Raw genomic sequence first — 13,376 nt, 5'->3', positions numbered from 1 at the left:
ATTAATGACTTCAGAAATGAATACCTGTTTACATTTCTGCCTTGGCTTCCCCTTGCTAATGGACTGTAACATGAAATTGTGAACCACTTAATACTTTCTCCCCTAAATTGTCTCTCTTCATTTTTGATTGAGCTACTTGATTAAAAAACAGATAAATATATATATATATATTTTTTTTTTAAAAGCATTTTGCATAAAAGTATATGAATACATTTTTGTCAGTATTTGATTTTTTTAAAGGTTTGATAGTATGCACTAAAATCTTACTAGTTACAATGAGCATAAAGTGCATGTAAAACAATATGTAACCTGGAAGTAGTCAAAGTTTTCTTGATGTGTAAAGATTAAGCATAATGATTGTTCTTTCTTTTTTTTGAGGGGGGGGGCTATGTTTTACTTGAAATTGGTATAGTTTGTGAGTTGTTTCCGGGGTGTTCTGAGCTTTCTGGGGTTAGTATCCAATTATCAGTGACTGCATATTATGTCTGTTCTTTTGTGACTGGGTTACCTCACTCAGAATGATATTCTCTAGATGCAGCCATTTTCTTAAGAATTTCATAAAGTCATTGTTTCTGATAGCTGAGTAGTACTCCTTTGTGTAAATATATCACAATTTTTGCATCCATTCATCTACTGAAGGACATCTGGGTTGTTTCCAGCTTCTGGCTATTATAAATAGGGCTGCTATGAACATTGTGATGCATGTGTCTTTGTTGTATGTTAGAGCATCTCTGGGGTAAATGCCCAGAAGTGGAAAAAATGGATCTTCATGTATTAATTACTATGTCCAATTGTCTGATTTCCAGAGTGATTTCCACACTGATTTCCAGAGTGGTTGTATCAGTTTACAAACCCACCAACAATGAAGAAGTGTTCCTCTTTCTCCACATTCTTGCCAGCATCTGCTGTCATCTGATTTTTTGATCTTAACCATTCTGACTGGTGTGAGGTGGAATCTCAGGGTTGTTTTGATTTGGATTTCCCTGATGGCTAAGGATGTTGAGCACTTCCTTAGGGGATTCTCAGCCATCAATATTCCTCAATTGAGAACTTTTTGTTTAGCTCTGTACCACATTTTTAATAGGGTTGTTTGATTCTCTGGTGTCAAACTTCTTGAGTTCTTTGTATACCTTGGATATTAGGCCTCTATCTGATGTGGGGTTGGTAAAGATCTTTTCCCAATCAGTTGGCTGACATTTTATTTTCATAACAGTGTCCTTAGCCTTACAGAAACTTTGCAATCTCATTAAGTCTCATTTGTCAGTATTTGACTTTAAAGCAAGAGCCATTGGTGTTCTGATCAGGAAATTTTCTCCTGTGCCTCTGTGTTCTAAGGTTTTCCCTACTTTTTCATCTAATAGTTTCAATGTACCTGATTTAATGTGGAGATCTTTTATCCACTTGCACTTGAGCTTTGTACAAAGATATAAGAAAGAGTCTATTTTTATTCATCTGCATGCTGAGTGCCAGTTGGACCAACATCATTTTTTAAATAGGCTGTCCTTTCTCCACTGAATGTTTACAAGTTCTTTGTCAAAAATTAAGTGACCATATAAGTAAGGGTTCATTTCTGAATCTTCTATTCTATTCTATGGATCCACGTGCCTATCTCTGTACGACTACCATGTAATTTTTAGCACAATTGCCTTGCAATATAGCTTGAGGCCAGGAATAGTGATTCCTGCAGATGTTTTCTTGTTGTTGAGGATGGATTTCGCTATTCTAGGTCTTTTGTTATACCAGATGAAATTGGACATTGCTCTTTCAACTCTATGAAAAATTGGGTTGGAATTTTGATGGGGATTGCATTGAATCTGTAGATTGCTTTTGGTAAGATGGCCATTTTTTACAATGTTGATCCTTCCAATCCATGAGCATGGGAAATCTTTCCATTTTCTGAGATCTTCTTTGATTTCCTTCTTTGAAGATTTGCAGTTTATGTCATACAGGTCCTTCACTTGCTTAGTCAGAGTCACACCAAGGCATTTCATATTTTTTGTGACTAATGTGAAGGGTATCATTTCCCTAATTTCTCCTCATGTTTGTCCTTTGAGTAGAGGAAGGCTACAGATTTGCTTGAAGTAATTTTATATCTGCCACTTTGCTTAATTGTTTATCAGCTGTAGAAGTTTTCTGGTGAAATTTTTGGGGTCACTTACATACACTATCCTGCCATCTGCAAACAGTGATGTTTTTACTTCTTCTTTTTCAATTTGTAACCCTTTGATTTCCATTTGCTGTCTAATTGCTCTGGCCAGGACTTCTAGTACTATGTTGAATAGGTAGAGGGAGAGTGGGCAGCCTTGTCAAGTCCCTGACTTCAGTGGAATTGCTTCAAGTTTTCCACCCTGAAGTTTGATGTTGGCTGTTGGTTTGCTATATATTGCTTTTATTATGTTTAGGTATGGGCCATGATTCCTGTGCTTTCCAAGACTTTTAACATGAAGGGGTGTTGAATTTTGTCAAATATTTTCTCAGCATCTAGTGAGATGACCATGTGAATTTTTTTCTTTGAGTTTGTTTATGTGGTGGATTACATTGATGGATTTCCATGTATTAATCCTTCCCTGCATCCCCGGGAAGAAACCTACTTGATCATGGTGAATGATCACTTTGATGTGTTCTTGGATTTTGTTTGCCAGGGTTTTGTTGAGTATTTTTGTATCAATATTCATTAAGTAAGATTGGTCTGAAGTTCTTTTTCTTGTAGGGTCTTTGTGTGGTTTAGGAATGAGGGTTATTGTGGCCTCGAAAAACAATTTAGGTAGTGTTTCATCTGACTCTATTTTGTGGAATAGTTTAGAGAGTATTGGTATCAGTTAGTCAATAACTGTCTGATAAAATTCTGCACTGATCCCATTTGTACCTGGGATTTTTTTGGTTGGGAGGCTTTTGATGAATGCTTCTATTTCTTTAGGTGTTATGGGATTATTTAGATGGTTTACCTGGTCCTGGTTTAACTGTAGTATCTGGTACCTGTCTAGGAATTTATCCATTTCCTCCTGATTTTCTAGCTTTGTTGAGTATACGCTTTCATATTAGGATTTGATGATTTCTTAAATTTCCTCAGTTTCAGTTTTTATGTCTCCACTTTCATTTCTGGTTTTGTTACTTTGGATCCTCTCTCTTTGCCCTCTAGTAAGTCTGGCTAAGGGTTTATCAATCACATTAATTTTCTCAAAGAACCAGCTCTTGGTTTTGTTGATTCTTTAAATGGTTCTTCTTGTTTAAATTTGGTCAATTTCTGCTCTGAGTTTGATTCTTTCTTGCCATCTACTCCTCTTGGGTGTATCTGCTTCCTCTTGTTCTAGAGCTTCCAACTGTGCTGTGAAGTTGCTACAGTATGTTCTCTCCAGTTTCTTTTTGGCAGCACTCAGAGCTATGAGCTTTCCTCTCAGTACTGCTTTCATTGCATCCTATAGGTTTTGGTATGCTGTGTTATTTTAATTAAGTTCTAGAAAATCCATAATTTCTTTCTTTATTTCCTCTTTGACTGTGCTATTGTTTAATAGAGCATTGTTTCATTTCCATGTGTATATGGGCTTTTTGTTGTCTTTGTTGTTATTAAAGACCAGCCTGAGACCATGGTGATCTGAAAGGATGCATGGGAGTATTTCAATCTTCTTTTATCTATTGAGGCTTGTTTGGTGACAGATTATGTGGTCAATTTTGGAGAAGGTGCCATGAACTGCTGAGAAGAAGGTGTGTTCTTTTCTTTTAAGATGATATATTCTGTAAATGTCTGCTAATTCCAATTGTTTCATAACCTCTGCTAGTTTCACTGCGACCTTGTTCAGTTTCTGTTTCCATGTTCTGTCCATTGATGAGAGCGGCATGTTTAGCACTCCCACTATTATTGTGTGGGGTTCAATATATTTTTTGAGCTTTAGTAGAGTTCCTTTTATGAATATGGTTGCTCTTGTATTTGGAGCATATATGTTAAGGATTGAGAGATCCTCTTGACAAATATTCCCTGTAATGAGTAAAAAGTGTCCTTCCTTATCTTTTTTTTTTTTTAGAAAACAAAATGGTTTATTTTTTTAACAACTTTATTTTACAAAACAAAGATAAATGTACAGATTTTAAGCATTTTTGCATAAAATCATACAATACATTTTTGCCAGTACTTTTTTAAAAAAATTGATAGTGTGATAAAGATCCCACCAATAACAATGAGCATAAAGTACATGTAAAACAAGATGCAACCTGGGAATAGTCAAAGTTTTCTTGGTGTGTAAAGATTTTTTTTTTTTTACAATGAGCAGGCAGTACATGTAATCTTTTTTTGATAATTTTTGGTTGAAAATCTACTTTATTCGATATTAGAATGGCTATCCATCTTGTTTCTTAGGGCCATTCGCTTGGAATATTTTTTCCCAAACTTTTACTCTGAGTTAGTGTCTATCTTTGTCTCTGAGATGTTTTTGCTGTATGCAGCAAAATTCTGGGTTTTGTTTATGTATCCAGTCTGATAGCCTATGTCTTTTTATTGAGGTATTGCATCCATTTATGTTAACAGATATTAAGGAATCATGGTTGCTGTTTCCTGCTATTTTTGCTTTTAGAGTTAGAAGTGTGCATGTGTGTCTTTCTTCTTTTGGTTTTATTGCTTAGGTATTTTCTTGTTTTTACTAGGATGTTGTTTCCCTCATTGTATTGGGTTTTCCACCTATAATTCATTGTAGTGTTGGGTTTGTGGTCAGATATTGTGTAAATTTAGTTTTGTCCTGGAATACCTTGTTCTCTCCATGTATGGTGATTGAGAGTTTTTTTTTTTGGGGGGGGGTATAGCAGCTTAGGCTGACACTTGTGCTCTCTTAGGGTCTGCATGATATCTGTTCAGGATCTTCTAGCTTTCATAGTCTCTGTTGAGAAGTCGGGTGTGATTCTGATTGATCTGCCTTTATATGTTACATGACCTTTTTCCCTTACTGTTTTTAGTATTCTTTCTTTGTTTTGGGCACTTGGCGTTTAGACTATTATGTGCAGGAGTTATTTCTTTTCTGGTCAACTCTATATGGATTTCTGTAGGCTTCTTTTATGCTCATGGTCATCTCATTCTTAAGGGTAAGGAAGTTTTCTTCTATAATTTTGTTGAAGATATTTACTGTGCCTCTTATTTGATATTCTTTGCCCTCTTCTATTCCTATTATCCTTAGGTTTGGTCTTCTCATTGTGTCCTGGATCTCCTGGATATTTTGGGTTAGGAGCTTTTTGGTTTTTGCATCTTTTCTGACTGTTTTGTCTATGTTTTCAATGTTGTCTTCGGCCCCTGAGATTCTCTCTTCTGTCTCTTGCAGTCTGTTGGAAATGCTTGCATCTGTGACTCCTGATTTCTTTTTAAGATTTTCTACCTCCAAGGTTGTCTCTTTTGGTGTTTTCTTTATTGCTTCCATTTCCATTTTAAATTCCTTCTTCAATTCCTTCATCTCTTTGGTTCTGTTTTCCTCTAGTTCTTTGATTTCTTTGAGTGTTTTTCATGTTTCCCCTTTAAAAGCTTCTACTTCTTTATGCTTTTCCTCCTATTCTTGTTAAAGATCTCCATCATCATCTTGAGGTATGATTTCAGGTGTGAGTCCTCTTTTTCTGTAGTATTTGTCGTTCCACTTTTTGCTGTGATGGGAGAGCTGGGTTCTATAAAAATGGAATTCTTTACAAATTTTGTGTGTCATCCTTGTGCAGGGGCCATGCTAATCTTCTCTGTAACATTCCAATTTTTGTATATGTGCTGCCGAAGCGAGCACCCCTAATTTGTCTCTTGTCCCCATATTTCATCAGAGCTACATAAATGAAACTAGGGTAGCCTCCAGGCAAAATATCTTAAGTATCCCCATTAATAACTGCAAGAAAGAAATGGCAGAACCCATGATCTTAATGATCACAAACACCACAGGCAAGTGAATAAATGTGAAATATTTTTGTGTCTCTTGAACAAGATCAAAACCATACAGGTTGCTCCTATAAATAGTTCTGTGAATGCAGAGTCTTCTAAATGCTTTTTCCTCCTATTGGGTGATGACCTCCACAAAGTAAAGAATACATGGTAAGCTATAGATGACCTAAAAGTTGTCCCAAAGGAATAAGTTGTATATTATTAGTTGAAGTTTTAAGAACATATGTGCTTCACTGAATGGAAACTAAAGAGTTGAGATTCAAACTTCAAAATTCCAAAATAACCCTTTGGGCTCAGACTCAGTGTCCTGGATTGACCACTGTGTCTCTATTGGGCTCTGAGCATGCTTCCTTTTTGTAAGATACTTTTGATCTTCCCAAATCTATTTTCTACACCTGTAAGTGATATTAGAGACATACCAGATGTCAGTTACTGAGCTCTGGTTTGTTTGGTTTTTCTTTTGCACTGACCACAGATATTACAACAGAATTCAAATGCATAGCTACTGAAACAAAATGTGATATGAATGTACATATAAGAAAAATAAATTAAGGAGCACTTTTTAAAAAAAGTTTCAAATGCATATGAGAGTTCCATTAAAAGAAGAAATGGAAAGAGCAAGTTGACTGGATAATTGGTGTGAGTTACAAGAAGTGGTTTTCCAATAGCAATATATAACATTAAAATTGATTATGAACAAAAACTAAAAAGAACTAAAATTAGAAAATTAAAACCGATATCAACAAAACTAAACAAAACACCAACAAACCAACAGCAACAGAGACTCTCCCATGTTGGAGCAGATTGGTCATGGGCTACCATGAAAACCTCCTAAGACATCTTTCAAGTGAGCACTGAGACTCTAACTTTGTATATTCTCTTCTCACCGGTATTGACAAATGGGGTCCAATTTAAATCTGAGACAGGTTGTATCAAGTCTTTTTCAGAACTCTCCAAAGCCTCCATTTCTTCTGTGCAGTTCACAACTTCCCAAATTAACCAATTACAAAGCTTTCTCTGTAAAATGCAGTTCTGGTTCATTCTGACATTGTCTCAATAAAACCAGCTTTTATTATGAACTCTGTCTCCCATACCAGTCTCTGTGTCTTCCATAGTGCTATGTTTGGCATTGGATATATCTGTTCTCAGTACACATTTAGAACAGAATTTTGTTTTGTTTACCTCTATATTTGGTGATAGACCTAACAGTATGGGTCACCTTATAGTTCCCTACAAAGAACACAGTAAGTTATTTCTAATTTAATGGTGTTAGCTAAACAAAACTAGGATCTGCACAGGACCATGTCTATCTGGCACAAAATAAAACAAAAATACAAGTAGCTATCTGCCTATTGTTTGCTAGTTATGAGAAATATTTTGACTCAAACTGCTGAAATTTCAATATTGTTGATTTCTCAAGCAAATTCCACATTATTAAACAACAGAAAGAAATTCGGATGAGCACAATGATGAAAAGAAAAATTTGGGGGAGACTTGTTAAATAGGAGAGTTTTTTATTTTAGCCATGGCAATGTTTCTTCCATTTGCAGAGAAGATAATAAGCTGGTGACCTCAAATTACAACTAAACTACAAATTTCATTCTTCACTGCTTCATAGCAACCTCGTGATCTCCTTAATGTTTTCATAATACCCCTCGTCTGAAAAATAATGAAATAAAAATTCTCTAACAGTTCTGTTGATTAAGCCATTTAACCCAGTAACTTACTATTTATTTGTATCACCCAACTAACATTATAATATTTACTTAAATATTAGAATAAAATAGAGCTCATTGATTCTGAAGATGACATTATACTATATCATATATATTCAGTCTTATAAGCAGATCATGTCAACAACATACATGTCCTAACTTAATAGTTAAAACCACAAACAACTACAGCAAATATTTCATATACAAGCTAAGAGATACTTCTGTATTACCCTCAGGAAGGTTAAATGTGTAATAATGCTCCAAATTTGGTATACAGTACAAGAAAGCCAGAGAGAAATACAGACCTTGATCAAGCCAGAATCTCAGGCCCTACTGGTTTTTTGACATGCATTTGAAATCACCATGAATACATAATCAAAGGAAGGAGGGCCAATATAAACATTTTGTATAGAGATGTTGTGCAAGACAAATACTTAATGTAAATGTCTGAATACCAAGATACTACCAAACCCATTATACTTAATTTCCATACTAAATCCTTATGTACTTGCTCATCTTAACTTCCAAGTGTAAATAAAAATGATCACTGGTTTGTTTGTTTGTTTTGAGACAGGGTTTCGCCATGTGGTTCTGGATGTCCTAAAGTTAACTCTGTAAACTAGGCTAACCTCAAACTCACAAAAATCCATCTGCCTCTGCCTCCTGAGTGCTGAGGTTAAAGGTATGAGCCACCATTGTCCAGTAAACCAAAAAATATATTAAGTCTGTGTTTGATCTTTAATACCTGCAATTCCTCATTTATGAATACTTTTCCTTGTCAGAACTTATTTGTAATACTATCTTAAAAATCAGTAATTTGTTAATTATTCTCAGACTCTAACATCCATATCCCTATTTTACTTAAAACCTGACAGGGCTCTGTCTAATTTTTGAATACTCACACTATGAACAAGTCAAATCTCCTTTCTATTTAGTGCCATTTTATGTAGTGTGGGCTAACTATTTCTCTGCTTAAAATGCCAAGAAAAAGCAGTGCTGAAAGCTTGGCAAACATTGGCAAAGGTAGTTGTGAACCGAATGTTCCTAAATCCTGTTGCTTGCAACATGCCTCACAGGGAGTACACCCACATCAGACAAACTATTTCCAATGTGAGTCTGTGCTCCTGTCTATGAATTTGATTTTAATACTTCTGTGATATTTTCAAAGTATGGTGCCTTTAGACTACACACACACACACACACACACACACACACACACACACACACATACACACACACACACATACACACACGCACATATATATAAACTTTACATTTTTAACCACTTAAAATTAATTTTAAAGTTAAAGTTAAGGGATTTTAAATATATGTCTGTATATAGTGTATATGTATTTTAAGACATATAAAAATAATACTCATAATCCTAACCATGCATTTCCCCCAAAAGCACTGACTTGGTCCTAATGAACTGATTATTTTATTCAGGGTGAATACTTAAATATAAATACAATGGATAAGGAGACTGATGTCTGACACTCTTTCTGGTTTGCATATTTGTTTTTCTTTCTTTTTTTAATTGAACAACTTTATTTTAAAAAAACAAAGATCAATGTACAGATTTTAAGCATTTTTGCATAAAAGTATACAAATACATTTTTGTCAGTACTTGGTTTTATTAAAGGTTTGATAGTGTGCATTAAGATCTTACTAGTTACAATGAGCATAAAGTACATGTAAAACAGGATGTAACCTGGAATTAGTCAAAGTTTTCTTGGTGTGTAAAGATTAAGCATAATGGTTTTTCATTTGCATTTTCTTTTTCTTTTTTCATGAACTTCATATAGTCTGTGAGTTGTTTCTGGAGTGTTCAGAGCTTTCTGGGGTTAGTATCCAATTATCAGTGACTGCATATGAATATTTGTTTTTCAAATGTCCTATAATGAGGAGACTTCCACACATCTCCCCATCACAAAGGATAGATTTCATTAAGAAGCAAATGAACAAGAAGCTCATGAAATAAGGGGAAAGATTTGACTCATGACAGATGTGTGGTCTCAAATAATGAGGTTGAAACCTGGGACACACAAACTTTCTCTATATCTGAGGGCTGTCTGCAACTAGCCTGGAACTCAGAGACAGCAACATTTTCATTGAATTTATATTGTTTGTTAAGAGGGAAGGTGATGAAGTATTTGATCCATCATGTTCCTTCCTACAGTTATCACTTCAAAAATGATTTTAAAAGAGATTTTGTTTTTGTAAAGCATAACCAGCAATTTGGAAAGAGGTTACACAGCTGTCAGGAAAAGTCCCCTTCCCAATGATTCCCAATTATTCTTTCCTTACACAATAGAATTTTCTAAGACCTAGAGATGTAGTAATTTACACTAAAAAATGAGGCCATGAAATTACTTAAATAAAAAGAAGCCAAGTGGGTGCTAAATAGATAAGAAGCTTACAAGTATGCTTCTTCATTCCAAAACTTTCAGCTTTTTTTTTTTTGTTGTTGTTGTTTAATATTGAGATAGGGGGATGACACTGTCTGTAATGATGCGATGGCATTTTATATAAAATTGTGGATTTTTGATAGCTTAGGAGTGAAAAACTGAATGATGGCTATAAACCTCTTCAGACTCCCAAATAAATGGTTGTCACAAGAAATGTGAAGGCTAACAAAGCAGAAAAACTGGCAAAAGAGGGACCATGTCTCGGAATTATAGTGGGTTTAGTGCACAATCCTTGACAAGCATAACTCTCATGCTCCTTACCTGATTTCAAAAGTTAGCACAGAATGTGGAAATGACTTCAAAAGCTTACGCTCCTCTTCCTAACCTCATTCCCTTAGCTTTTATATGTCATTTTTCTCCCTTCTGAGATTGAACAATCTCTTCTCTCTCTCTCTCTCTCTCTCTCTCTCTCTCTCTCTCTCTCTCTCTCTCTCTCTCTCTCTCTCTCTCTCTCTTTCTCTTCTCTCTCTTTCTCTCCTCTCTCTTTCTCTCTCTCTCCCTTTCCCTTTCTTCTTCTCTCTGCCTCCTTTCCTCCCCCTTCTTTTCTACTTCCCTTTCACCATCAGTCCCTTCCTCTATATCCCTCCTTCCCTCTCTCGAAATGTGTTAAAAAATATAAACCAATGGGGGAATGTGGCAACAAAAGACATCCATTGTTTCAAAAGCTTTTCAATCTAAAGAAGGCAATAGTCATAAAGGGGACAGTGAAATAAATACTCTCCCCAAGCATTACTATTATAGGTGTCCAGGGAGGGGACATTATGTTAAAAGTAAATACAGGGAAAACAGCCACGTTTTGGATGATGATCAGGGTACCATAGCTATAAAATGTGTAAGTTAAAAAGGCAATGTAATCAAGACACCTAAGTGTAAACTTAAAATATATGTGTTTAAGTAAAGTCAATTTGACATGATAGAATTTTCTTGATGTTACGGTCTTTTTAAATTTATTACACCAGTCAGTGCTAGAAACAAGTAGAGATTTTGGCTAAGAAGTGTGTGGTTACTCCAACGTAGCTCTGTTAAGGTACTGGGTGCTTTAAATGATGCTTGTGGAACATGAAAAAAAATGCTATCATCATGGATACCTTTTGCTAAGGAAGAGGTTATAATTAATTTCATTTGCTACTTCTATAAAAACTACTATTTTTATTTATGTGCAAGGACATGTGCCTGCTCAACTGAATTTTGCCACTTGTGTGCAGTGTGTGCACAGGTCAAAAGAGAGAATTAAGTCACTACTTGAAACTGGACTTAACAGGCCTTTGTTAACCACCCTCTCTGAGTGATACAAAATGAACCCATGTCCTCTGTGAGAAGAGAAGTGCTCTTAACCACCAAGCCATCTGTCCAATCCTTCATTTACTACCTTTTTACCTTTTAGTGCAGTACAAGTATTCAAATTTTAAAAAATTAAATAACCATGCTTCTCATTAGGATTATATTGGTTGTTGTTCCCTTGGGATGATACTACAGAAACTCATCTCTCAGCTTTAATTATATAACTGTCTCATATTTGCTCTCAATTATTCTTCTTTGTGTGTAGTTTTTTCTTCAAGGAAAAGCTTCATCTCTAATGAAACTGCTTGGACAGTTCTGTATTAAGGGGTTAGTAAAGTATGAAGTCACACACTGAAGTAAAAACTACAAGGGAATATTATAGAATAGCTAAATTGTATGAAGTAAGCTAGGGTCATGGAGACAAACTAATGCATACTTTGGAGGGCTAGACCAAGTTACAGAGGACCCAGCATATGTGGAAAACATATACAAAGTGGAATTTCTAGGTTTACAGTATGGTTTACTATTTAGACAAAAGTTATAAAAATACACATATTCGCCAGAAATGTGGGAAAAGCTAATATGTTAGGTGATAGAGGAGCTTCCACCCAAGACTACCTAGATTTATGCATAATAAACTCATTGTGTTGCTGCTATATTGATACACTAAGTTAAAAATGCCTCACTCTTAACCACTCATGATTCTCTGGTAATCCTCATGTGATGACAATGTCTACAGGGGACAGAAATGGACAGTAGCAGAGATTCTACAAATCTTATGAAACTTAAAGAAATATGCATACCAGAAGGAGCCAGAACATCTTATATCAGGGCATTCATTACTGAACCAGGCTCATTAAGACTCATTCATCCATTTATTAGTAATAAGTGCACATGGTCTGAATATGCTTTGAGTCAAACATCTTCACAGATTACATTGAGCAATTACAACTGAGGAAGACATAGAACTTCTTATCTGTGCTATAAATGTCTCACATACCCTGATCATCAGCACAGCCTTTCTGATGTCCCGAACACCATCATACACCAGGCGTGAAGCATCGATGAACTCATTCTCTTCAAATGGTTGAGGAACATTGGCACTCAGGGCTTCGATTGCAACTTCAACTTGTTCAGCAAAGCGTGGCATCACTGGGTAAATAAAAGAAATGACATGAATAACAAAGAGTTTTTCTTTTGCTGTCACTCTAGTCACGGGGCAAAGGTAGTGGTGTTCTTCTGGTCCAGGTTTCAATAGGTTTAATTCAGTCATCTTGTGTCATCACAACAAAAGGAAGCAAATTGTTACTTCTTGCAAGGTGATAATTGGACAAACAGAAAGTTATGTCAGCCCTCCAAGGTGGGGCAGGTTAGCAGATGGGCACAGATTTCACATTTATGGTAACCTGAATTGATTTTCATTTTTGCTATTTCCCACTCATAAAAATTTGCCCATATTTTCTTCATCTTTCTAAGCCTGCATTTGTTTTTTGTCTGTATGATAGTTGGAGCTGATATTATAATATACATAAAACTGTAAGTCTTATCATATCCTGGATATAGCAGATGTATAGATGGGAATGCAGGACATAAGAAGTAGAGAGGATGAGGAAGGAGGGATGCTATAGAAGGGTCATGTAAGAGAACAAAAGGGAAACAATATCTCAGCAGAAAACCTGTAGAAGAGAAAACCAAGAGGCTCAAGGTAATTTGTTCTATTTTATCAATATCACCTTGGTATGAAAAAAAAAAGATGCACATATGAATTTCCTAAAGGAACTTATCTCCTTCTCTTACCTCCTTCTCATAAAACAAATACATACACATAAACAAACAGGTATGCACACACACACACACACACACACACACACACACACGCACACATACACACACACACAGAGAGAGAGAGAGAGAGAGAGAGAGAGAGACAGAGAGAGATATATGCATGTATGCATATCTCTGAGGTCAGCAGAAAGCAAGCTCACTGTGATATCTGAAATGCTCACAGATTCTGGAAAA

At 35.6% G+C, this 13,376-nt stretch overlaps 1 protein-coding gene across 4 annotated transcripts in view; it reads right to left on the bottom strand.

Annotated features, from left to right (window-relative positions):
• CTNNA2 (catenin alpha 2) overlaps positions 1–13,376 on the bottom strand; it is a gene marked incomplete at both ends in the record, with an annotated part of 909,395 nt that overhangs the window by 64,096 nt on the left and 831,923 nt on the right. For all 4 annotated transcript variants that reach the window (XM_080932244.1, XM_080932242.1, XM_080932243.1 and 1 more), the window contains one exon: positions 12,358–12,509. In XM_080932244.1, coding sequence (XP_080788370.1) covers positions 12,358–12,509 — 152 coding nt within the window. The remainder of the gene's footprint in view (positions 1–12,357; positions 12,510–13,376) is intronic.

The sequence above is a fragment of the Micromys minutus genome (assembly GCF_963924665.1).
Source record: "Micromys minutus genome assembly, chromosome: 18".
Taxonomy (NCBI): Eukaryota; Metazoa; Chordata; class Mammalia; order Rodentia; family Muridae; genus Micromys; species Micromys minutus.
This window is presented reverse-complemented; position numbering and strand designations above follow the sequence as displayed.